General features: G+C 40.7%; 2 protein-coding genes across 6 annotated transcripts in view; one reads left to right on the forward strand and one right to left on the reverse strand.

Moving 5' to 3' along the window:
- The window catches only part of cv-c (crossveinless c), a 101,171-nt gene that overhangs the window by 26,586 nt on the left and 46,964 nt on the right, over positions 1-27,621 (reverse strand). For 2 of the 4 annotated variants that reach the window (XM_068297983.1, XM_068297984.1), the window contains 2 exons: positions 14,043-15,364; positions 8,810-9,609 (listed from right to left, as the gene is read on the reverse strand). In XM_068297983.1, the coding sequence (XP_068154084.1) occupies positions 8,810-9,609; positions 14,043-15,339 (2,097 nt within the window). In that variant the 5' untranslated portion in view covers positions 15,340-15,364. Of the gene's footprint in view, positions 1-8,809; positions 9,610-14,042; positions 15,365-21,443; positions 21,543-27,621 lie in introns of those variants that run through there. The other 2 variants (XM_068297985.1, XM_068297986.1) reach the window with 2 other exon arrangements.
- The window catches only part of natalisin, an 81,870-nt gene continuing 55,050 nt past the window's right edge, over positions 802-27,621 (forward strand). The window contains exons 1-3 of one of the 2 annotated variants that reach the window (XM_068297987.1): positions 802-1,447; positions 2,684-3,054; positions 3,258-4,178. In XM_068297987.1, the coding sequence (XP_068154088.1) occupies positions 891-1,447; positions 2,684-3,054; positions 3,258-4,039 (1,710 nt within the window). In that variant the 5' untranslated portion in view covers positions 802-890 and the 3' untranslated portion in view covers positions 4,040-4,178. Of the gene's footprint in view, positions 1,448-2,683; positions 3,055-3,257; positions 4,179-27,621 lie in introns of those variants that run through there. The other variant, XM_068297988.1, reaches the window with a different exon arrangement.

The following is a 27,621-nucleotide window of genomic DNA, read 5'->3' on the forward strand; positions in this document are numbered from 1 at the left end:
GCTGCTGCTGCTGCTGCCGGTGATGCTGTGATTGCATCGTTGGGAATGCTGCCTCATTTGTCGTCTGGTATAAAAAGGTGGAGACCAGGTCGCCAGCCAGCTAATTTTTGAGGCCCTGCGGTTATGTTCACATAGAAGTCTTTGCCTACAGTAGTGCAAATAATCAAAATTTAAGGTCCAAATGAAGGTTAATCAAAAAGAAACACTAGATTGCAATAGGAGAAGCAATAAATGAAATTTAGTCGTCTATATCTAAAATGGCATATTTGGATTACTCAAAGTGTTAAAGTTACTTAAATTTCTGCAAGTTTTATCTCTTTATAAGCTTCCTTTTTTAATGTTTCGATACTTTTTTGATTCAAAATTTTGACGAGGATTCTACAGCGCTTCTTTGTTATGTTCCTCTTTAGATTGAACATTTATTTTGCTGAACAGTGTTTTCAAAACATCTCTCGTGGCATTCATATTTCCCAATTGAATCAAACTCGTCATATTTTTTTAATTTCATGCTACGACGCGCTGGACAAACAATTGTTCTATAACCTACACACCACAACATACTCGGACATTCAAACACACACGCACACACACACGCACAACCATTGTTTCGCCAAGGGTCTGGGTCGGTCCAGCAGGCGTATTCCCAAATCTCCATGGATGCATCCAGCAAGCAGCAGCATCTTGGATATAAAAAGCTGAGACATTTGGCAGCAACTTTCAGTTTCAGTTTCTAAGAGCCAAACACAGCGGTTGCCGCTTCAAAGCGCCCGACGAAGATCAAGCAAGGAAAAGAAAAGAAAAAGGAGAGAAAAAACAAAATCGAAAGAAATTGGTCCAAAAGATCCGACCGCCAGTCGGAGTCTCCTTGGCCAGAGTCCAAGCCAGACAGCATGAGGCTAACGCTTGCCTGGCTGTGTGTCTGCTTGGCGATTTATTGCGGCGGCCATGGCAATGTGGTCTTATCTTTGCCACCATCGCTTATCGCCACGGCCACGGAGGCAGCGGCCTTGAGGCAGCAACAGCAACACCGCTGGAAAAAGGATGCACGCGTCCTGTTTGACAGCGGCAACGATGCACTGCGCGATATGCTGCACAGCAAGGCGTCGTCGTCGTCGTCGCCGTCGCCGGCCAATGCGGCAAATGGCAAATTCACTGGCCAAGATGCGGAGGTGGAGGTCATGGATGTGGAGCAACAGCCGCAGCTTGCGGATTTTAATCGAAAGGCATTGAACGAGGCATATGATTTAGAGGGCCAGACACAGGGACTGGCTCACAGGGAGCAGCAATCAATGCCGCAGGAAATTGCAGTGCCGCAGCGGTCCGCCACCAATGTAGCTGGTCTGAAATATGCCACGCCCCACAAGTACTGGGAGAGTCGTTGCCAAGGGGGCCTTAAAGGCAGCGCTAACTGTCCGCGGGAGTATTATCGAGCCATGTTGGCGGCCAGGTGAGAGGACCTGAATGTGGGTGGCAGGCAAAATTGAGAACGCATTGAAGGCAGGAAGAAAGTGGATGCAACTTTCTCGCTTTATTTCCGTTTTACAATGTAAGCCAATTTAGGCCCGCCTGCTAAATTTATCAGTTGCCCTTAACCCTTTCTTAAAGCCACCAGCAAGCGTCCAGGCAGGCGCCAGGCCAAAGAGTTGCCAAAAAAAAGTCAGCATCAACAACAACAACAACAACAACAACAGGGGCAACAAATCGTCGACAATTTGGCTGTCGGCCAGAAACACGCAAAACCAATTAATGGGCGTGAAAAACAACAAAGCCAACAAAAAAAATTGCAGTTTTGTTTCTCTGCAAACTCTGTTCATCTGTCCGAAAATCTGTCCGGTTAGTCAGTCCCTCCGTCCGTTCGTATGTTGATTTATTTTTATAAAATAACACAACTGTCAGCAAATTCATTGCCCCGAAACTGAAATGAAAACGAAACGTAACGAAAAGTGCATGGCGAGTTTCACTTTTCATTCGATGGCTTACCTACAAAACGAAAAAAAAGAGACGCCGCCGCTCTAGAAGTGAGAAATTCCTTTTATTTTGGAGGGGGAAAGGGGAGATTTTTAATTAGCCACACAAATGTAAAGAGTTAAAGGATGATAAACTTGCCTTGAATAATTATTAAGGCGCATCTATTAATTAACAATTAATCATTTCTCTCTCTTTTGTTGATTTGTTAAATGTTTGATTAATTGGCCTTAAGCCCGCATGAGCTTCAGTTGTTTCTCATCCCATTTAATTTGTAATTTTACACAATAATAATAATAATTTTTTAGTGGGAATTGGCTTAAATTGTCTTTTGATTGGTTGATCAACCATGACAGGCCTTCCCCCGTCGCTCGCTAAGCAAATGGCTTTTTGGGCGCTAATTCTGCATGGCAGTTTGGAAAGCATTTCTGGGTCAGAGCATTGTCCAACTTCCCACACGTGCAGCGGACATGTTCATCAATTTTTGTTTTTGAAAGAGAAAACCAAAGACTTGTAATTGAAACTCCATTATAATCATCATCATCATCGTGATGGGCTGGGATGATCCCACGCACATGAGAAAGAGAAATGTTTACCTAGATGGCAATCCTTAAACTGTCATTGGGCAACAAATGATGAGCCATTTATTTTATCTTGGGAAATAGATGATCAGCAATTACTTTTGCTTTTCATTTAAATTTCATTTTCTTTCTTCTAGAAACAAGGATGCCCTCATGCAGATGAATTCTATGCAGAATTCTGACACTGGTGCCGATGATGCCAGCGATGATGTGTCAATGGAAGTGGAGGATTCCGAGGATGAGGATGAGAGTAGTAATGATGTCTTCATGCTGCTCACAGGCGAGCAGGATTTGATTAAATTTCTTAATTGGGCCATGCAGCGACTATATCCCTATGAACGTTTTGGCGGTAATCTAAGTGAAAGTGCGGCAGAGTTTTATCATCCCGGCATGTTCTTGTGGAAGAAACTTAATCTATCGGGACACTTGGAACCACCATTGATTGTCGATGAGCCGCATTATGTTCTAGTGCGACGTGAGAAATTATTAGATGGCTATCAGATGGGCGGTGAGTGTCTATATATACATCTGTTTATAGTGTAAAGGGGGCGTCATCTTCAGGTAAATGGGTGTTGAAATTATTAACTACTGCTCTTGTGATTGGTTTACTTAATTTGGAATGCATGTGGCATGGTAGACATTGACGTTAACTAGAAATTGTCCATGACATTGTCTCACGTGCAATCGATATGTGTGTGTATGTGTTCGCAGACGACGTCCTTCATGAGGAGGATGACGATCCGTTTATACCGCCACGGGGACGCAAACATAACTCACCCGATCTGGATGTATTGATGAATCGCTATGAGACATTTATGCCGAATCGCGGCAAACGAGACAAAGTCAAAGATCTTTTCAAGTACGACGATCTATTTTTTCCGAATCGTGGCAAAAAGCATCGCAACATTTTCCAGGTGGACGATCCCTTCTTTCCCAATCGTGGCAAAAAGCTACAACTGCGGGATCTTTACAACGTAGACGATCCATTCTTTCCGAATCGCGGCAAGCGTCACATGACAAGGCCTGCTGCTGCTGCTGGCTTGTGGGCCAAGCTCTTGCCAAAGAGGAAATTGCAAACTGGCAGAGACAACAACCACAACAACTACAACTGGCCACAAAGAATGTCAACGCATAAAATTAATAGTTACGATCAATCAGTCAAGTCATCACTGTCAGCAATGGATGCTGCTGTATCTGCCACATCAGCTGAGGGCCCACATTGGCAACGTTTGCCTGCAAATAGATTGCACTCGTCGACAAGATCAATGTCAGAGCATCCGCAGCAACAGCAGCAGCAGGAGCAAGAGCAGCGTGTCCGCTTCATTGCCAATCCAACCATGCGCCAGCAGGTGAAATCAACATGGCCATTTCAGCGCTTTCAGCGATCCCGCGAGACACAATTAACACGCTCGCTCAATGCTAATCTTGTACATGACACTGACATTGGCACTGACTCCAACATCGACACTGATTACGGCAATTTGGTTATTTAAATGCAATGCAGTCTCTGGCAGCTTCCTCTTGGCCCACCAGTTGCTCCTTCTCCCCCTTTGGCCAACCAACATAAAACTCATGTATAAATTTATAGCATAAAATAAACTAAAGCATGCAATTGATTTTGAGAAAATCGGAAAAAAAGAAAAAGAAACGAAGGTTATTTTACAATGACTCCGTTGACTCCGTCTCCATCTAAATCTCCTTGTCCCCTTCCATTGCTATTACTGTCTGCCCTTGGGCCTTTTTTAGAACTGTGCTGTGAAGGTCTCTGTCCTTGGACCCACTTTTTTTCCAGTCTGAGTTTCAGTTTCAGTTTCGTTTTACCTTTTAATTGTATTCATTGGCTAATTTATCGATAAATGCAATCAGCATTGTGCGGGCGAGGGAGTGGCATGCCACAGTGCGATGCCACAACTCTGATAGAACGAACAACTTTGCTTACAACTCTGTCTGGCCTAGCCTTGACAAATGCCAGATGTACAGCATTAACCATCTACTCTAGAGGTCAATCTCCAGATCTACCGCACCACAATGTAATCTCCCTCCCCTTCCCTATACCACACCAACATCTACACACATCAATCACACACGGCTTTAGCTTATTAGCAAGCATTGAACCTTAAATGTATTGCCAGCAAAGACAAGGCAGGAGGAAAACAATAAACAAAATTTTTTAAGCTGCTGCTGCTGCCGTTACAACAGCAACTGAAATTTTCCACTTCAACAGATTTCTGACATTGACATTGACCAAATCGACAGCGACGTCAAAATATTTGGAGAGCGAGAGAGACGTAAAGTCTGCGAGCCAAAAGCCAGACCAGACCAGACCCAGGCCAAGCCAGGCCAGGCCACGCAGCCAACTCTTTACTTTGTACAAATGACCATTGAAGGTCATACCAGGGGCAGAGACGGAGTCGAAACCAAACGGGCCACAACAAATTGGTTAAATAAACTACACACACAAAACCACACACACACACACTGGGGGAAAAATGTTAAGCAGATGAGCGGGTTTTTGATATTTTTTTTTGGTAGCTTGACGTTTGGGATCGAACCAAAAGCATATGAAGATCATTGTAATTTCAATGGCACTTCACAATCCGAGAGGGCAACCACATCTGTGTTTGGCTAGAAAAAAAGCTAACCAAAAGCCAAAACGAATGCAGTCAGCAGTCAGTTGGTTCAACTCAACTCAAAACTCTTTTGGCCGGGCAATGACATTTCGAGTGCTGGTCACTCAAAGTGGTTAGACAAGAAACTCATGCCACAACGCGCTGGAGCGAGCGGGTTGAGGGGGGATGGTCAAGAATACCCATGTACCTACAAGGTGTATATAAGATGCAGAAACTTATTACACAATTTTTTGTTTTATCCACTTCCGTCAAAACCTCTTACTCTGGCCATAACCTTTCGCCAATAAAAGTGAAAAAATATTGACAAACAAAAACAGAAACTATCTCCTCCATTGAGCCCAAAGAAAAAACAAAAGTTGAAATGGGAACTGTCAAACCAAATGTGTCAAAAGCGAAGATCGAACAAATTAAGCTTCATTGGCCATTTTTTTTGTATTTTTTTGGTTTGTTTTTGTGTGCGCTTTAAAGTGCAAGTGAAAGACTTTCAAATGGTTTTTGTTTTTGCTATCCACAGATGGCCACAGCAGCTACTTTATGTCACTTTTGGCTTTGACATTTGGCTGCAAAAAGAAAGTTTCGCATTCAGAAGAGTAGGAGGCAAGTCCAAATCTAAGTTCGTATACGATGCCAAGACCTGTTAAGCAAATTGAATCAGTTTCAGATTTATACTCTTTACTTATTCAAGAGATGGGCTCAAGTCATCAATTGATATAAAATAGAACTTTTGTTGTTTATAATCAACATCTGGTTCTTTTCAATATAAGATCTGAGATAAGCAATTCTCGATTGTCGACGTCCTTGCCTTTGCAACATTTCTTGGCTGTTTTTACTGGCAGGCTTCACTGCTGGCAGGGCATTTTTTATTCGGTTATTGATCTCAATATAAATATGTAGATATTTTGTTTGATTTTTCGTATGTTGGGGGTTGCAGCTGATTTGCTTGTCGGAAAATATCAACGCATTGTCAGCAGCAACAGCAACGATCCTAACACTGTTGACAACACTCGACAACATGCAACTGCAACTGAAACTTTAGTCGCAATTGTAACGCGATCAGCATGAGTAGCTGACAGCAGTTGACGGCAGCTTAATTGCTGTCTGCAATTATGATTGTTGCTGTTGTGCATTAGTATTGGTGAAACTGTAGAAGTCGCTAGCTAACAGGAGTCTTGGGAGTTTTTTTTATTTTTGGATGCTTCACTTTCATTTGATTTGTTGCAACATGTTTGATTGTTGTTGGTTTTGTTTCTGGTTAGCGTTACGGGTGAGAGTAACCGTTTTTCTCTAGCTATTTCTGCTGGCACGTTACTATTTTAGTCAACCAGCAAACAGGCGATGCCTTTTATTGCCATTTGTTTGTTTGTTGCTTGACGTTTGACAAAAAACGTCATTTGCAAATTGGGCAAAGACAACTTTCTCTAGGCTGCAGCAGCAGCAGCAGCAGCAGCAGCTGCATTCGCAGTGTCATTGCATAAAAGCCAAAGCCATATAGATAAACAAAAGGTAAGTCTCGCGTCGCCCACATTCATTAGCAGCATTCGCATAATTGGCTAAAGTCGATATTTTGTAGGTTCACTGAACCAGCGAATTAACAATCCCAAATGGCAATCCGCAATCCTCAGAAATCAGCCTCAGACCATTCCTGGGTGCAGCCTCTCAGTTTTGCGGTTCGTACAGATTTTTGATGTGCTTTACGTCTCAATTTTCTCATCGGCACTTTGTCAATATCTATAATTAAAATCATTTGAGAACACACGCAAACCATTTTTTTGCCTCAGTTGCTATCTGATTATTTTTGAATGGCATACAACAAAAACTATATATATATATATATATATATGTATATATATACACAAAGATAGATAGATAATTTCTGGTTGAAAGCCTGATTGATGCCTTAAGCTTACTGAACTCCATACAGTAACAAGCAATACCAATCGGTTTGAGCCGTTGACGAGCGGCAATTAATGGCTGCTTAAACGGGAAAAAATCAAGGAAATTTGTGTCCATGCAAAATTATGGAAAATCTGCGCTAATTGATGCAGGAAGCGCGAAGCAAAACGAGTTGCCAGCACCCAGGTTCATTTATCTATGTACAACGTTCCATTGGTGCGTCCAAAATGGGTCAGGCAGTGATTATATGACGACTAAAACGACGACAGCAGCAACAACAACGCCGCCTCCACTAACGCATTTCATAACTAGGCAAATTAAGCCTAAGGCCGCAACCAACAAGAGTCTTAGCCGTCTTACACGACTAACGGCAATTTCCAGCTAAAGTGCTGCACTATTTGTCATAATAAATGCTGTGCACAAAAGAAAGCTCACTCAAAAAGCAAAAAAAAAACTGCGTGGGCAGCGGCTGTGACACATTTTGTCATCATTAGCCACAGTTGCCGGCTAATAATTTCAATTTGGCCAACAAAAAAATTAGTTGCATATATTCAAATGGAGAAAATGCTCTCTCTCTCTCTCTCTATGGATGAAAAGGGCGTTTATAATAGTCGGTTTGAGTGGATAGAGTCAAAATCTGTGACCGCAGCCAGCCCACGTCCAACACTTAAAAATCTGCGCGTCTGGGTGTGGATTGAATCTATGGAGCTTGGGGATGGGATAAGGTGATGACACTGATTAGAAAACTATGTACAGGCCGCCAGAAGTGCTGGCCCGATTAAATCGGACCCAGACCCCAAACCGCTTGAGGGAAGTGTGACAAAAGTTGCGGCCTGTCGAGCTATATGTGCAGAACACGCCATGCTAATGAACCACGCGTGCGTGATATGCTTCCGCTATGGGCCACAAGCCCAAACAAAAGTCATGCGAAACAGTTATAAAAACAAAAACAGCAACGACAACAATTTCATATTTAACGAACTCACAAATACTCTGTGGGGCTCTTCATTAAAGTAACTACTTTGAAAAGGGCAACTAAAACTTTCATTATGTCTTACTCTCTGTTACATACATTTCCTGGAAACTATATGTACCTGCTCTTTAAATATAGGGTATAGAAACCAAAAAACACATACTGAGAGACATATGCACACGCACAGCTAAAGTCGTTGAGGCCATTGACGCTCGTCATTGTTGATGGGTATGTGTAATATTGCGCTTTCCGGTACAGAAACATAAAATTTTATGTTCACAACGTTGACGACAAAGCTAACGACAGCAACAACAAATAGCAACGGCAACGGCAACGCCAACAGCAAAAGAAAGACGGGCGTGCAACGCGTCGTATGCGTTACAGATTTCAACTCTATGTTGCTGCTGCTGCGAGTCGCCTCAACAGTATTTGCTTTAACACATTTATCTGTCACGCAAAATAATCATTTGCAAAATCACTCCACATTGACAGTAAGGGGGTGTGGTGTGGGGTTTAAAGCTAAACTAGGGAAATGCGTGTGGCAACGACAGAAACTGTCGCTTATCATTATGGGGAAAATGTATAAAATTGAATACTGTCGGTCAGTAGATCCCCCAACCAACGCCAAAAAAAAAAGACCAGCCCACAACCGCTCACAATTTAATGGCCTGCTTTCGATGCGGAGAATTATGCAACATGGGAACGGAAAATCGCATTTGCTCCCAAGCTAATTGAATAGCCAGCGGGGCGCACAAATACACACTCACCTTGACACGTTCCAAATAATCCTGTAGAGCTCCATATGGATCTTCGCCATCCACATCCATCAGGTCGAGACTGTGTGCCAAATCGAGATTATCCAATGCGGCCAATTTGGAGTCGGACTTATCAGCAAATTGCAGCTTATGATGATGATGATGCTGATGGGACGAGGAGGGTGAAGTGTTGGCAGCAATGGGCGCCGTCTGGCTTAAGAATTTCTTATCAGCTGTCATGGTGTTGGATGGAGTTGCTCCTGCTCCTGTTGCAGCCGTTGCCGAGGCTGCTACTAGTCCAGCGTTGCTTCCGTATTGGCGTGTGCGAGGCATGGTTGCACAACCGGTGCTAAAAACGCTTGGAGCAATTGCTGAAGATGTGGATGTGGTGGTTGAGACAGCAGCAACTGCTGTTGTTGTTGCTGTGCCAGAGAGTGGGGCCTGGCCATCAACATCAAAATCAACGTCCTCGCCGACCGCCACATCACTTAATCCCGATTTGTAGCGCGTTGTGTCAGTGGCGGCGATTGCTGACGTGCTGGCTTTTGTTGCTGCTGCTGGTGCTGTAGTTGCTCCTGTCGCTGGTGATGTGGCCAGCGGCGGCGTCGCCTTGCCGTTGATAAGCGTTTGCTGTTGCGATTGTTGTTGTTGTTCCTGTTGGCTCTGTTGTCTGCCACTGCTAATTGCACTTTTCACATTGCTTGTCATGTTGTTTTGATTTGTATTGCTATTGCACTGAATTTGAGTTAATTTCTTCACTTTGTCATGATGCCGCGCCGGAGTGGCTCCACTTTGTTGTTGCTGCTGTTGATCTGCAAGAGTCAGATAGAAAAGTAGAAGACGTAAGTACATACATATATATAAACTCTTGATTTCAGCTTTACAAGCTCTTCATAAAGTTGTCACTGCGCCCAAAACAATTGTTGCTGCAACATGAGGCGCACCCAGAAAAGACAAATACAAACACACACACACAAAACATATTCATAATGTTTCTTTTTATGGCTTTGTCGCCTAAAAATGAAAAATTGCATTGAAAAAAATAAAGAAAAAATACGAAACAAGTTCGAAATGTTTGCCACATGTGGCAAGCTAAAGCCAAGCATTGACTGCTTAAGCCAAATGCGCGAAAATTTCTGCGCTAATCGCCTCAAATTGTCCACCAAATGTGTGCCATTTAAATTGTCATAAATATTTTTTTCTCTCTTTTTTTGCAATATGTCTGACATATGTGCGGACTTAAGCCTTTTATTTGCCATCTCTCAGTGCGCAAATGTTTTAATTATATTATTTCGACAGGCAAAACCGAAAACGACAAAAAAATGGCAAGCCATTATTAACATATTTCGATTTATAGCCATGAAATGTTTCACATATTTTATGATAAGTTCTATTTTCCACTGAACCACACCCATTCTATATTTCTTTGGCTTGAGCCAAGACATACTTTTGCATTCCTTAGCAAGAAGGGGATAAGCATGGTGGAGGATGGTTCTAATGGAACATATCTGAATACCTATAGATTTCCCTTCTTAAACTTGAATATACATTAATTAAATATCAATTCTGCTAGGAATTAGAGAAGCAGTTGTCAATATTTCACTGTTTATATTATAATTGCCAACAATTGAAAAGTTATCCTTCTGGCTCTTGGTTTTTCTGATATGTAGGGGACATATTTCTGGTTTTGTTATCTCCATTGCCCACGTTACCCACATGGATTTGCATAAATTCTCAGCGAGTCGCATTCACATTCGCATAGGGGCTAAATGACGGAAGTTGGCTTAAAGTTTTAGTTAGCCAAACAGAACAATGGCCATAGCTTATATCTATCTGAATACCTAAAGGAGCTATTGTGCTGACTTCCCTTCTCTTTTGCTCTTCGTCTCTGGGTGTCAGTTTGTCTATCTTTCTCTTTCGCTTCCTGTGCAAGTGAAATGGTCATTTTTTCTGGTTGTGCCTTTTGTCTCTTTCTTGTTGATTTTATTGGTTTGATTTTATTTTTGTTTTTATTGCGCATGCGTGCGTTCGATTGAGTATTTTTGATTAAAATGTCGCTGCCGCCAGTGTCGCGACTTGGTTTTGGCGACAGCAACAGTGAGGGGTCTCTTTGTGGCTGCTGGTCCGTTCCGTTTCGTTCCGTTCAGCTCAGCTCAGTTCAGTTCGGGTCTTGGCATTTAAAAATTCTGAATCGCATGCGTTACACAACGACCCGTGGCGAGCTCATAAATCAGCAGCGCAAACGAGTCAGTCAGAGACAGAGACAGTTGGCCACATTTTATGGGGGCTAGCAGAGGTTTTTTGAGTTGAAGTTGTAGCTAAAATTGAAGTTGGAGATGGAGAAGTCTCTCTTTCTCTCTCTTTCATACTCTCTGTCTGTGTGTCTCTTTGCCAATTGATCGTTTTGTGGCGATTGGCCAAACCCAAGCCCAGACCCAGGCCCAGGCCCACACTCGGTTGCAGTTTTCTTCTGCCATTTTCTTTTATTTTTAACTGCATTTCAATTGTGCAATGTTAACGGTATTTTTGGCAATAGGGTCTTCTCACATGTGTTTCTGTGTGTGTGAAAGTTCATGGGAGGTCTGGTCTTCAGCTATATCAATTCGTATGCCATTTACAATCATTTCAATATGACGACATGTACATACATACAAATGTATGTATGTATGTATGTCTTTATGTATGTATGTGCGTTTGGCCCAACACAATTGCGCAGTTTGCCAATTATTTAGACTTTCATTTTGGCATTTTTAATTAGCGGTAACTCTCTCTCTACCCCCAAAAACCTTGTGTTCTTTTGTACCGTATTTCTTGGACATTTGTTCTATTCGTTTGTTGGCCTTAAGTCTAATTTTAGACTTTTGCGACTCTACAAATGCAAATAAAAGCGAGGGAAAAAAACAACAGCACAACAGAGAAAAAGTACAGAAAAATGTATGTATTTATTTACATTACTTGAAATAAAATTGTTTGCTGGGTGTGTCCGCTAAATAGCCACTGTCCGTCCACATCGTCATCCCACATTGCTTTTGTTCGTTAATGGGTGTGTGTGTGTGTGTGTGTATTGCTGATTGATTCGCTGTCTGAGGTCACTTGAACGTGATTAATTGCCCATCGCATTGAACAGTCGAACATAAAGGTGTCACAAAGGCAAAATGCCTAATTGAAATTAATACAAAATACCTTAAACTGGCAACGCTTGGCTAATAATACAACGAATACAAGACAACTGTCCACTGAAGAATGTGGGAAAGGAGAGACTAAGCCATTCGCTAAAGCAAATACGCATAAGAAAACGTTGGACTTCACAATCCACACAATACTGGCTGGTTTCAATACCAAATATTTTAATTTCCTTTTATTTTATGGTCCTCGAATTGCAAGCTATGTCTAAAAAGGTGAAAACCCTTTGGTTGATAGGGTGTCTTAAAAGCTGAGTTGAGCAGAAGCTGTCAGGCCAACGAATGCAATTGCATGCTGTTAAGAGAAACAGACACGGACGCCAGCCTAAGCAATCGCCCTACCAACAGATCTACCAACTAAAGCCATCCACATTCACATTGAGAATGACGATTACCGATGAGCAAGCCCAAAATGAAAGCCGCTCATACTTTTTTCCTTCTTCTTTTTTGCACTCATTGTGAGATGTCGGCTCAGGACAACGTCTTCGTCATGCTGATCAACACAGATCGGCGCCCTAAGCCGACGTCGATCGTTGGCCGTTGCCGCTGCTCCTGCGCTGCTGGTCCCTCACGTCAGTTTGGCTAAGGGCAGGGCAAAACTGCATCTGGTTTGAATGGATCTGGGCAGCTTTCAAGCCTCATTTGCCTATCAAAATGATATAATACGCACTCATGACGTCGATGGCTTTACTTGGCTGTACGTGTTTCCTGTTTTATGCAAAACTGGCTGCGGGTGGCGGGTGCCCGACGGTCTGTAGGGAAGGAGTGCCTTAAATCAAATGGAGTGCAGTTCATGCTGGCTTCATGGTGACAAAGCTGGCCCCAAGGAGTGTTTTTTAGTTTTGTTTCTTTCTTTTTTGAGGTTTTGGGCCGACCGCCAAGTGCGTTGCTGCCGCCGCTGCTGCACCCAGTCAACACGATTGCAATGCAATTGGGATTTTTATTTATTTATATGTATTTATTTTTCGTATGCAACTCAATGTTCGGTCGGCGCTTTTACTACTTTTTCCAAATTGCCGGACAAATGCAGACGCATTAATAATAAAAATTTTCATTTTTCATTTTATGATTATTAACCACAAATTGAAGAGGAATTGAAGAGAAAGAGATAGTTGGAGAGAAAGAGAGGCTTTTGGTTTATGAGAAGGTTTTTATATGGCCTTAAGTGGGTTTTTATTAAACATTGCGGCATTTAATTGATTTGTAATAGATTTTGACTGTCACATAGTGTGAGTGTGTGTGTGTGTGCGTTATGCAAAAGGTGTGCTTGTGTCTTGTGTTTATGTGAGTGTGTCATGTTAACGGAAATCCAAGGCTCCATGTCATGCATAATTCATTAAAAATTGCAGTCAGACTTCTTTAAAGTAAAAGCAAGGCAAGGAATGAAGTGCAATGCAGGGCGGGGCGGGGTAAATGGAAAAATCAAGAAAATATTTATGAAAATTATATGTATACGCCCTTTTGCCTTTAGACATTCCTTTTTTGTTTTTGTTGTTGTTGTTGTGATTATCTCTCGTAATGTAAAATGTATTTATTTATAAAATCAACAGAAAACGTCTCCGACTAATTGTTAAGTAGTCGTGCCTTAAATTGCTTTCATAATTGCCTTGGCATTTTGTCATAAGCTAGTAATCGCCCTTGCAAATGATTCACATTACTTAAGATTCGGTTCTGATATTTAATTAAGATTGTGCAGCATCAGCAATAAGATGTTTTTTCCACTTTTTTTTTTTTTTTTTTTGATCAACATTCAATAACAGGAAATGGTAGAGACATGAGTTGGCTAGAAGTTGGCAAGCCTGTTGACCTTCGAATGGTAGTGAATATGATGAATTCTTTGTTCCTGGCAACAATAGCCGGGGGAACTATTATTTTCATCATCATCTCCATCGCCATCTCATATAGACAACAATTTAATTAAGCAGATCAATTAATAACAATAAACAACGACATTTAACTAGCTTATTGACTAGTCTAGAAAAGTTTGTTTCCCACAGTAACATATTTCCGTTGCAGTGACTTAGTTCCCAAAAGCTGATTAAGCGAGAGCTCATGAAACTTACCATTTCCTGCCGCAAAGGCGGCGATGCGCTCCCTAACTGAACGTCTAGGCTCGTCGTGCGCATTATTGTTGCTGGAGTTAATGTTGTTGTTATTGTTGTTGTTGATGGTGTTGCAGCTGGTTGTCTGCAACACATGTGTCGACTCTGACTCTGACTCTGGCGACATTGTGGCCTGCGTTGAGTCATGGCTAGGACTTCGCTTCACCATTGTCGTTTTGATCACAGTTTTGAGGCGGCTGGGCGTGGTTGGTCGCTGTGCAATGCGGGGCTTAGATGGTGGTGGTGGTGGTGATGTTGTTGCTGTCAATGTTGCTTTATCGCTGCACAGCACTTCTGTGGCAGCACCCACAAACTCTTCTGGTATTTGTGGTGCCGTCAACCCACACTCGCTGGCTGTGGCCGCAGACGATGTTGATGTTGCAGCAGTTGTTGTTGTTGTTGTTTCTGTCGTAATTGTCATTTTATTCTGCGACGACTTCGGTGAATCAATTTTCGAATTGCTGTTGCCGTTGCCGTTGCTATTGCTGTCGTTGGTGTTTGTTTGGGGCTCGGCGGTGTCGGGTAATTTACAATAATTACAGCGCGGCTTGTTGTTGTTGTCGTAGCTTAGTGTATTTTCCTTATTGCTATGTTGCTGTTGCAATTGTTGTTGCTCTTGCAAGCTATTGCTAAGTCTTTGGGTTGTTTGTAGTTGTTGTTGTTGTATTTGCTGTTGCTGCTGCTGCTTCTGCGCATTGCCACTCTGCGGGCTGTTTGTGACAGCGCAAGTTTTACTTGTTGCTAATGCTGCTAGTTCACTGCTATTGCTGTTGCTGTTGCCTTTGTTGTCCTGCCGCCATTGTTCAGGCACATTTCGTTGATTCATTAATATCAGCGCCACATTTCCGTCGTTTTTGTGGCCAGAGATCTTAGCGATATCATTGACATCATCGTCATCGCCATTGTCATTATCATTATCATCATCTTCTGCATCATCATCATCTTCAATATCGTCGTAGTCGCAATCGTAATCACTGTGCCAATCTTGAAGTCGCTGGGCAGCAGCTGCTGCTCGCGGCACATCATCAATATATGTAAAATCGTTATCGGCAAATATATTTCTGGCATGCAGCGTATTTACCGACGACTTGCTTTTCGGTTGCTTTAGACTATAGTGCCTACTGCTGCGCTGTGGGCAGCAACAGAACTTGACAATGGTTCGCGGCGATGTTGGCGATAAAGTTGGCCGCGTCGGTGTTGGCGGTTTGGCAATGTCAGCCCATTTCTCGATCAGTGCCAGCTCACGAGCATTGGACATTGTTGTATAGCCATGAAGTGTTATTCTGCAACAAACAAAACGAAAAAAAGATTATAAATTAATTACAATTCTTGAACTCTGAAGTGTGAAGTAGAGTGGAAGTAAGCCAAGTAGAAATCAATTATACATATTTCTTAACGCGTTTCAACTTTTCACCAACCATACACACACACACACTCAAACACACTTCCTCATTCCTGCTGGTTGTTGAAAGCCAATTCGTTGCGCCCTGTGCTGCCATCTGTCTGATGAATGCCGCAGCAGTTTTAGCCGCAGCAACAAAACTGCAACATGTTTTAATTGCCAAGCGCTTTTTGCACAACACTTTCCACTTCCACGCCAGCTTAGAAGTGACCGCCAAAAAGTGGTTGCACCATGAGGACAGGCAAGCTGGCCGGCCGGTAACATGTCGAATCATGATTAACTGCCGCGTTGAGCTGCATGCATTTAATTGCATTCGCTGCAGCGAAATGTTTGCCCGCAGGGCAATGGACAGCAGGTAGCAGCAGACGCAAACTGCCGCCCACTGGTCAGCAAGCCAACAGCCACCAGCCACCAGCAACGGCAGCAGCCACTTGCTGATTAATTTGTTTTGGCATGGCAGAAGCTATGTGAAAAAAGAAAGAAACAGTGGACAACAACAGCAGCAGTAGCCATTGCTCGGCATTTTGCATACTCACACAAATACACACACACAAACATATGTGAAATGTTTGGGCGATGCTTGTGGCAAGAAACCAACAAACCAAACAAAAAAAAAAAACGCTAAAGTAATGTTGCAAGTAATAACTTTTACTATACATGAAATATTTTCGCTTTCAAAAGAGTCATAAAAGATTATTTCTACGTTTATTACGCATACGTACTGTTGCTCATTAGTAGTAGAGAAGTATTTTGTAAGCATTGAAATGGAAATTATATGTTTGGCCAACTCTTCGTATACGTAATATTTACATAAACTGATTCGAAGTTATATTTTAAGTTGGAAAATTCTTTTCTTCATAAAATTTTTTAATTTATTGAAAGTTTCGCTTGTAGGTTTCTGGCAAATGTGACTAACCTAATGCGCATGTATTTTATAGATACTTTATAGAGGTTTGAAACTCGACTATTTATGGCCAATAAGTTGACCTTTTTCCTTGGCTTGGACCACACACACTCGCACTCACACAGAGAGCTTTTAATGTGAAAGTCTGCACTGAAATTCCTTTCACCAAGCATGTGGCACGCCTCGTGTCAACTGTTTGACAAATTAATTTCAATTGCCCGAAAATCCGGAGAGGCTTATCTTTCACTTTATCTATTGTTGCTGTGGCACAGTGAAAATAAATTAACAATAAATAATTTTAATTATTTCATGAAGATGTCAAATTACACACACCCCCATGTATAAAGGAGGCATATTCATGCCCCCCCCTTCCATCGCCCCTGTCCGCACCGCTCTCAAACTCTGTTTGAATCGCAGCCTGAATGAGCCCGAGTCGGGTCGCGTTTGACTCTGGCGATCTTTGCCACTAACTGGCGGCTATTTTGGCAGCTTGGCACAGCTGCACGCTGTCTTTTATTATTTTTGGTATTTATTTAATTTTGTTTAAACTTTTTCCAGCATCTGAGTAGGTCTAATAGGCTTTTCGCTAGCTAAGCTGTTGATGGCGTCGTCCCCTGTCTCAGCGATTCTCCCCTCGTCTCTCGAGTTTTTCCCCTTTTTTTTTTGACATGAAGACTCTTAGATCATATTACAGAGTAGAGCATTAAATTTTTTGTGGCGTTAGTAAAAGTTTTATAGAGGGCTCAATTACAAGAGATGCTGTCAACTCTTGCGCTACCAACAATTAGTCAAATGTGTTAAATGACCTCAAAAAGTGATACGAAATCGATGACTGATCATAACCAAACCAAAATATATACCAATTTGGCCAACGACCAATGAATACTCTATGCAGAAGAAGAACAATTTGTTAAATGGCTTCTGGTTGACAAATCTGTTAAGCAAAAATGATTCATATGTGTAATTTACTTAACATTTTATGATTTATAGGTTTGGATAATTTTTTAGGGGCCTTTAAACCAAGAACCCCATCTAAATCCCATCTATTTATCATAGCCAATATACTCAGAGAAATTCCCCCACCAGCTGCAGTTGAAAAAAAGAAAATATCATAAAATATAATAAAAACGGCCTAAAAAAAACATAAATTAAAATATGCCACAAAAAAAGGCAAACAACAAACTTAACTTTGGCTGTGCCCCCTTTTTCCATATATGCAAGTGATAAATCTGAATGCGCGGTATATGAATTGTATATGTATATAGATTCACCAGATATTTGTGTTATTGTGATTTATGGTTTGACTTATGTAGGAGCTTGTCTGGTTGTGTGTGTGTGTGTGCGTGTTTGTGTTGTTGTCATAAAAGAGTACGAAATTAATATTGAAAAGCTACTAAATCCAGGCTTACGCATAAATTAAAAGTTAAGTAGGTAGATAAAGCTTGACGTTTTGGGGCGATCTCGGGTTGCTAGCATTGTTATTATTGTTGTTGCTGTTACAATTTGTACTATTTTTATGCACAATGAATGAAAAGAAAAACAAAAACAGAAAAACAACGCGGCGCGCAGTCGCCTGACATGTTTAACTTGTGATTTATGGGCATCGACAGCTGAAAAGCATTTTTGCACATTTGCAATGCAATTTCAATGCATTTGACATCGTAAATATTTGTCAATGCATTAAATTTAAATATGTATATATAGAGTGAGAAATGTATATATATAAATATGCTGGATATGAGCATGCGTAGCACGTAGTATATGCTTCGATTTGGCTTATTTATGGAGTCTAGACGCCATTTTTGGCATACTTATAATTAGCATACGATGTACGAATCAAACGTATGTATATATATCCAATAAATATAACGGTAGCAGAGTTCTATGAACCGCAACTGTTACAATTGGGCCTGCTGGCCACAAATATTGCCTGACTGACTGCTTGGCTGGCTGGATGGCTGGATGGCTGGCAGCTAAGCTAATTGAGGCTCTCAAATGAACTCGGCCCGCCGCTTAATGTCAGCCAGTCTGTCACTTTAGCGGGGCCATCGATCAATCAAGCAATCAATAAGTCAATCATATGCATGAGCAATCAACAGAGTGCATACAAATTGCTGCAATTGTCTAAGAGTCTTTATAATGCACTTATATGTATGAATGTTTGTGAGTATATCCCAAGCTCGTAAAGAGTTTCGCTTTTCCATAGAGTTAGTGAGAGAAAAGTGAATTATTCGATAGATTTAAATACGCATTCGTTTTGATGTTTGGAGGGAAGGAAAGTTTCCACGGGCAATGCAATCAAGGCGACATTAACGGTCTGCCTCTGGGTATATTGCAGCTGGAACCGGTCAGCTATATACGATAGTTCGATTGCCTTGCCTCGTACGTTGTCTATTAATGTTGCCCATTAACCTTTTAACCTCCTCCAGTTGCCTGCCTGACTGCCTTGCCCCCCTTAGCCTAAGCCTCTTGTCTTAGCTGGTTTGCCAGCCAGCCATCTAGCTGGCTAGCCAGCCTTGCGCGTGGTAATGACTCTCTTTTGCTCTCTCTGTCTCTCTTCACGCAAAAATGCGCAGAAGCTAAACGCTTTTTGGCCATCTATTATTGAGCCAAAATTTGTTGGCAATTTGTTGCGCCACAAAGTTTTTTTTTTGGGTCTATCTGTCGCCTGACTTTTTTCAATCCGTTTCGCCAGTTTTCCCTCTTCGTTTTTCATTGTGGGGTTTTTTTTTTTCATTTTCTGGTGGTAGTCATCCAATTAATTTCCGCATTTCCCAGACACAACTTTGGCAATTAATTTTTGCAGTTTGCATTTCTTCAACCTTGTTGCCTGACCTTTTGGCTCAAGTGATTCACGCCAACGCCACACGTCAGCTTTGGCATCACATTGGCCTAACAAGAATGCCGGTACTCGGCATACAGACCCCCACTCGATGGACTTGGATTCGGTTACAGTCGCAGGCTCTCTAAGTCGGCAATTAATCAAAGCGCCTTTGGCCACAGACAAATCCTTTTGTATATGCACTCGTATACACACACATACATACATATATTCATATATGGTTAACAACTGACAACGCAAATGGCTAAAATGACAGCGGGCCGTGATCGCGTCATGATTCAGCTACAGCTACAGCTACAGAGAGCGTCAGCGTCAACGAATGGGCCAATGGTAAAATTAACATGCGTTGGCTTTTTGGGCGGCATCTTTTCTTCATTCCCCTCCCCCACCACCTCTCATCAAGCCCCCTGACCAAAAAGGCGAATCTGATGGACTCGTTAGACAGGCAAATAGTGAAGGCATTTTATTGAAATTAACTGCGTTGTCTGTTTGTCATAAACTCTTCAACATATGTACGTACATGTATATCCAAATAGGAAAGGGGCAAAAAACGATAAAAGTTAGCTTAAAGTTGTCTTTCGGCTAAATTATTTTATCGATGAAAACAATAATCTAAACACAGATGTTTTCTAAGCCATCCTTCTCACGAGATTACAATCATTTCTGTATTGTCAGTCATTTGTGATAAAAGGCAAACAAATGGTATTTATATTTTAGTTTTTGGTTCAATTACAATTTACCCTACAGCGTATTGATTTAATTTTTTATTGTTTGGTTGCTTTGATTCAGGGACAAGGACAAGGACGTCTTGTATAAATACTCGTGCCAAATATTTATACGCTATTTAATTGGCGGCATTAGTGCTGAATTTTGAACACCTTTCAATGGGCCACTCAACAATCACTGGTTAGCAATCGATCTCTATACGAATACTTCACCACCTGCAGCAGCAGCAGTGCCGGCAATTCCAATTTCATTTTCATTTTCAATTTTGATTGTTAGCCATGCGTGGTCGTCAAAAGGCCAAGTTAATGAAAATATCATTACAGTTTAGCCCAGAGCACCTTAGAGCTAAATAAATAAAATAAATCGCTCATACGCAAGAGCCGGGCTTGGCGAAGGCAACAGCAGCTAACCCAAGTGCGCGTGTCTCACTCAGTTTCAGTTTATTGACACATGAAATATGAGCACTTCTTAGGGTGTGTACGCGGACGACTTTGGCGCGATGCGTGCTAAGCGGGCATTATTCAAGAAAAACTCTCGGCAAGTCAACATGGCTAAAAGACCGTCAGAGCGACACACAGACAGCTGACTGTTGCGCGTGCGCTTCAAATGCCTCCCATTGGTCTCCCTCCCCCTCTCTTTCACATATGCTCTCTATTCACAAGATTAAGCGCAAAAGTGCGCAATCTTCGAGTTGCTGTCAAATTGACAAATGCTCAGCGTTCAGTGATTGTGACAGTTTTAGTGAATTTGTAATTAAGCATGCGCGCACATGCATAAATAGCATAAATATTAACCAAAATAAACGCATACTCTTCATTCGTTGAAGAAGTGGAGAAGGGGCTAATTGTAAACAAAACCGCATTGTATCAAGCAGGATGACAAATTGCTTGGGCTCAATTCAAATGTGTGTGCTCTTGTTCAGCCAAAGCTAAAAATGGTAATTAAAAATTTAAGCAGCAAAAGGTGTCAAGGACTTGCTACGTCAAATGAATGTTAAATTGACATGCACACGCAAGGTTTTTTCTTTGGCCAACATGTGGAGGCACACACGTTTATGCCAGTTTTTAATGGCAATAGGGGAGAGTCTCTAGTCATTGTCCATTTAATCATTCTTTTTGCAGAGGTTAACTATCTTTTCGTTTATGTCGAAAGGTATTATTGAGATATAATAGTTCTTTTATTGGTTTAAAATTGTGGGAGAAATTCATTTTTAATGGAAGAAGATAAAACCACAGGAGTCTTTTATTTCCATAATGTAACCTGAGATTCATGGAAATTGAAATTCAATTGTTTAGAATAGACTTTGTTTTAACTTTCCCTTTTTCAACTCCATTCGATAAATGTTAAAAAGGCAAACTATCTTCAGGCATTTTCACACAATCGGTTTACTAGCCGTATAAGTGATTTGCATACAAATCATAGCATAACTTGGAATATTTGTTTCAACAATTGTTTATGTTACGCTTTCTTGAAAATAACTATACTCACAACTTTATATAAATATATAAATTAGTTGACGTATCTAAGCACACAATCAGCACTGCATAATCCAAGCAAAAATAATCGAAATAATTTGCATAATTTTACCTGCAACAGAAACAAGAGATACATAAATTACTTCAAAAATTTTTTTCGTTTATAAATTTATATTTTATGTATATATGGGGATTTTATTTTTTGACTCTTGTCTTTTAACATCTGAAAAGCAATAATGTTTAAAACGTAAGCCACACCTTTTGCAATAAATTGTATACATTTTGCTGCCACACACATAATAATTAAATGCACTAAAAAATGAATTAAACTTTTTACGATTAAGTGCAGCAACCGCAACGGCGTAAGTATGTACAACTTGGCGACGAATATGAACGTCTGCACTGCCGGCAACTTCATTGATAAATAAACGATGGAAAATCGTTTCCCCGAAAAAAAGCAGCAGCAGCAAAGGCAAAAGCAAAAGCAAAGCGAAGCAGATGAAAAATGCATACCCTATGGCGAGGCAGCAGCAGCAGTCTGCACACGATAGCTTCCTGCACAATATGCAACAATTTGTTGCATGTCCGGATGTTTACTTACAATAAAATAAACAATCATCTCAAATCAAGCCAATGCCCATTCACATCGATATCAAAATTACATTCAAACTCAAATCGATGTGTAGAATTTGTTAAAATTTTGTTTAGGCCATTAGATATATGTACCTATATATGTATATGTTTCTATTAGTCGTTGGCTGATCAAAGTCATATGTGAATTTATTATATAATCATCGAAAAGACGGCTCCGAGAGAGCATAATTGGCTGCAATCAATCAGTCTGATCGCTTTAAACAGATCGACTGATGAAGCGCTAATCTGCCAGTTGACCCAGTTGACTCTTGGATATATTGTAAACTACTTGCATTATATAGGTACTTCTCTCTCTCTCTCTCTCTCTCTCTGTGTATGTGTGTGTGTGTGTATATTTGTAGTGAATGCACTACAGGTTAATGCACCTAGCCTATTTTGTTTACTAATGAGTCCCACAATGGAATACCGCAAGCTGCGCCAAGCGATCTGTTTGAAGAGCATGTAGCTTTGTGGTAATTGTTCTCTAAATTATTGGATGAGTGGCAAGGGGCTTGTCGCCGCTGATGTCTGCGGTCGTACAACTGAACGAACGCACCACTGGACAGATAGACAGGCAAACAGACAGACGGACGGACGGACGGTTATGCCATGTGGCTTTTGGGTCGTCATCATAATGAGGTGCCAAAGGTAAATATGAACACCAAAGTTTTCCACATCTTCTGACAGCGACAAATGCCAAAGAGTTCTTTAATGAGATTTTCGTAATTAGGTTTTTCGTTTCATTCTTATTTTTATGGTTTGATAAATTTACATATTTTACATTGTCATAACGGTTCGAGGAACAAAAGGGCTCTTCAAAATATAGCTCAAGTCGTAGAAGAAGATGTTGGGAATCCAAAATCATTTAATTATTATTTAGAAAACAGAATTAGAGACAGATGATAATAATGCCAACAGAAGAGATTGTTATAGTTCTCAAGAGAATGGCTTACTGGAACTTGATCTTTGCGTAAAAAACCAATAACAATTTATTTAGTCTAGTTGAATTTTTCATAGGAAAATCAAAGTCTCTGACTTGGCAAGATGAAGATACAATCAATTTTAAAGTATTAAAGAAAATAAAAAGCCCTGCCGAGATTATGAAAGAAGTTGTTTTCACTTCTGAGTTACCAAAGTCAGATCGGTTTGCTTTAATTTAGTTATTGTTACTTTTTAATCACATTTAAAAGATCTTATATGTCTCTGAGTCTAATGCACGACATAATTTGGTATTGATATTTGAAAGAATAATGCGATAAACCGATTTGCATAAACAATAGTCGGATTAGAATTCATTTTGGAGCATCTCATAGCCAGAAGCACTTTATTATTTCATGGATTTGGATAGAAATTGGGGACGCCTCAAATGGTCTCAATCTTTAAATTGTTTATTATTTATTCTCAGTTTCTATTGGATTTTTATTTGTTGTTTGTTGGTTTCCTTTTCGTTTTTTTGTGGGTATTTTGCTTCTTTTTCATTTTGGTGTGTGTTTGCGTTGATAGAATTGTAACAACTGTCGCGGCATAAATAAAGCTATTATGATTTATGTTTATGCCGACTAGACGATTACGAAACTCGTTAGAATGTAGCCCGGGCCACAGGCTAATGGATCGATCGATGGGCAAACGATCCACAACTTTGACTCGAATCGATATTAGGAGCCAGTGCCTCGGTCTGTGGTCTGTGGATTGGGAATTCTATCGCATGGATTTGCATGTCTAGCGCCAATAAATTCTACGACGTGCGTTCTGATGATATTCCCAAGTGGTTGCTTGGTTGGTTGGCTAGTTGTTTGGATGACTGCTTGGATGGTTGGCGTCTTGCAGAGATTTCGACAATTGATATGGCGTGAGGCTATATAGAGACGAGAGCGTCTGGCCGGCCAATCCATCGGCTGTGATTGTGATTGCCAATGTGAATGTGAATGTGCGTGGAATTGTGCATTTCTGCAATTGCAATTAAAAGGAATCCTTTTTGCAATCTTTGAGCATGGCTTTTGTGCATGTAAGCGGCGATTTTCAAATAACCCAAAGCTTATCAGTCTGCAGTTGCTGTTGTTGTTGTTGTTGTTGTTACTGCTGATGTGGCAGACTATTGTAGATGCCAGAATCGATTGGACCATTGCGGCACGCAAATAACCAATACACGCCCTGCCAGTGCCGGGCAAGTGAGAATCATTGTGAGTCACATGGCAGAGACCAGCCCACAGACAAAAGCCTCATTAGGCGTAGTCTACAACGATGTTTAGCCGGGCCCTGGCTCCAGAGCTACGTTGGCAACTCCAACTCCATTTTTGAGTCTGGGTCTGACTCTGTCTATGGGGTCTGGGTCTGGGTCTGCACTCGTTTCAATTTCAGCGTTGGCGTTGAAAGCGCGTCGAGCACTCCTCTTTAACTACATAGTTATAGTCATTGCAGGAGCAGACAGAAAAAACAGATGGACAGACAGAAAGCCAGCCAGCCAGTCAGCCCGCACATCCGCATGATTATCATCATCATCGTCGTCATCAACATCATGATCATCATCGTGTTGCGCCCATAAAGCGAATTATGCTATTTGCGTAAATTATTGTCAAGTGGCTACGGCACACTAAATCATAGAGATGCCAGGCTCCTGATGCTGATAGTTGAGTTGTTTTTCACGCCAATCAAATTGTTATAGCTCTGTGTCTTCCACCCCCTTCACACAATCTAACCGACCTCTCTATTCCTCTGTCTTTTTCTTCTCCTCTGGTTGAGTGAAATGAAAAGTTCATGCGACCCACAAACAACAAGGCAAATGATGCCAAATCTGAAATTCATATTTACCTTAAGATAAAAAAAAAGGTTTGTATATCTTGTGCCAGAAACTGCGCAGGCGCCGAAACAAAGCCAAAGAACAGCGGGACCAACTTTCTTATTAAGAATTATATATGAAACCATAATGAAAAGCTATAAAAAATGATACTTATATTGGGGGTAGTGAACAACTGATGGTGAGAGGATATGGAGTGTAGGGAGATTTGCATCCATTTGCCATATGCATGCATGGGACCCAAGTAAGCAGTTCTTTAAAAAGAAACAGACTCTGACACAGGACGGGCAGTCATTCTACCGAATTTGACCCAGAAATGTGTAGACAAGATTCGTCCGGGAGAGTTGGAGTAACGCGGAAGTGTTGCTTTTTACTGCGCTTTACTGCTCTTTGCTGCTCCTTTCAACGAGTATAAATAAATTTAATGACTCAATTTGTAATGAAAAATGTGCCTGGATCGTTGTAGTATGTAAAATGTTTTGTCTTCATCCCCCTGCTCCCCTTCATACATACATACTCTTCCATGAGAGAGATCCACTTGCGAAGTTTGCAATAATTTTGCTTAAATTGAAGTCAACCAAGCAAAGAGCCGAATTAATGTTGACTTTCTGTTTGGTTTTAATCAAAAGAACCCATTGAAAAAGAACTTGCCACTGCATCTTTCATTTAAGTTTCCTTCGCAATTTGTTTATCTTTTTTTTTTCTTTAAATAAATTACATAATTTAACGATTCTTTGAACCCGCACTCGTTGCCTTTCTTTGTTCCTTTTCTCTGAGCTAAGTAAAATTACTTGAAATATGCCCAAAAAATGCAAATTCACTTCATGCCTTTACGTTGACATCATCCAACAAACAGGTTCACTTTGTTGATTTTCTCAATTAACTTTGGATTTTACCACAAAAATAAAAAATTAAATACACAAAGATTGTTTAATTGCAAATTGTTTTACAGAACGACAAAAAAAATTCGGCACAATTCGAGCTACATTCTTTATAAGCTAAGAAAAGATAAAAAAACAAATTCGACCAACAAAACAAAAATTTATGGCAAGTGTCAATGGGCCGTAGCAAATAAATGTTGTTAATTAACATTTATTGTTTGCTGATACTATGGTGAAAAAAATGCTAACAAAATAGCAACAAATATAACAATAGGGTCTCTGTCTCTCTCTCTCTCTCTTTTTCTCTCTGGCCATAAAACGCTATTCAATTTGCTAACCATAAAGTTTTATGAACACGATTGCTGGTTTCCAGCTCTGCATTAAAGAATTTATCTTATGGATTTTTAGTTGTAGGCGTTTTTCTTAGTACTAACTCTAGTTTATGTTTCTGTTTCTTTCCTTCTTTTAAATATAAATGACAAGCACAAAGGTGATATAAGTCAAAGTTATTTGTTCAAAGGTCTCACATCTTGAGAGTCTCCATACATTTTATACATTTAATATTCTATTGAATGTTTTTTTTGAATTTGGCACATGAAATTTGATTGGTTTAGTTGATCTAAAGATTAATGTATATAATTTTGCAAAAAAACAATAATTTCTCTTATTTTTTATGGCAAATGAATTGTCTATTGTTCATTTCTACTCTTATTGAACCATGTTCGTTTTGTCAATTTAAGTTTTTTCTAGCATCTACGCATTTCTTTATAACAAACAATTGAAGACTGCTAAAGAACCAAGTAAAGACAATGGAGGAGAAGTTGAGACCAAATTGAAATTATGATTGGAACAATGCATGGAAACAGACTCTCTTTGAACGGCATTGCAGTGCGTGTTCCCCCATGCGACTGTTGCTGGTGTTGTTGTAAACAAACTAATTAAAAGTGACACTGACAGCTGATGACAATTTACGCAGCTGCCGTTAAGGCGAAGTCAAACAGAAAGATAGGATGAGGGGGGAGCTTAGCTCGAAGTTTCTCTTCAAGTATTTATAAAGTATTTCCTTTCCCTGCCCCTTTTGGTCGTGCCCTTTTTGCCTGCATTAAATGTAATGTCGCCTGGCTGCTTGCATTTGTTCAATTGAAATGTTGCACGCGTAATTGCAAAAAAGAAGCAAGAACAACAACCAATTCTTAAACTGCACTTCAAAGAAGAGGCATAATAATAAAGCAGACGCTGCAGCAGCAAATAGAAATGCGATTCAAAAGACGATCATTTAAATTGGCGGCAAGTGTTCACTCTTCGGTCCATACAAATTGATAATGGCGCGATGGCGAGTTTGGCTAGCAAATGAGGCGTTTGGCAACATGTTGCAAACAGCTGTTGTTGGCATGTTGCTGGCAACACATGTAGCCCACATTGAACCCAAAAACAAAACAGAAAAAAACAAAAAAGAAAACAACAAATTATGACTACAACTTGCCAAATGCAAAAATGCTAGCAATTTGTGTGTGCATACACAACACACACAAACACACACATCTTAGAGCGATCTGTAGCCGCGGTGACAACGACGACAGTCAGTCTGGCAAGACATGCGAAACGTGGGCAAATAATTATATGTAGATACCCAGACCCACTTGCCATTGATGTTGCTGTTGTTGGTACTGTAATTGTTGTCTATTTGGTGTTGGCTTTTAGCGTAAATGCAAAAAGACAACAACTACAACAACACTAAGAGCGAGAGACAAACAAAGCTCATGTTTAACTTGAAATTGTTACACATTTTTGTTATTGTTGCTGTTGTTACCCCTGCTGCTGGTGGTGGTGGTGCTGTTGTTGATGTTGATGTTGCTGCTGTCCAAAAGACCAACCGGTGACAA

This window comes from Drosophila tropicalis, unplaced genomic scaffold (genome assembly GCF_018151085.1).
Source record: "Drosophila tropicalis isolate 14030-0801.00 unplaced genomic scaffold, ASM1815108v1 contig_859, whole genome shotgun sequence".
NCBI classification, from domain to species: domain Eukaryota; kingdom Metazoa; phylum Arthropoda; class Insecta; order Diptera; family Drosophilidae; genus Drosophila; species Drosophila tropicalis.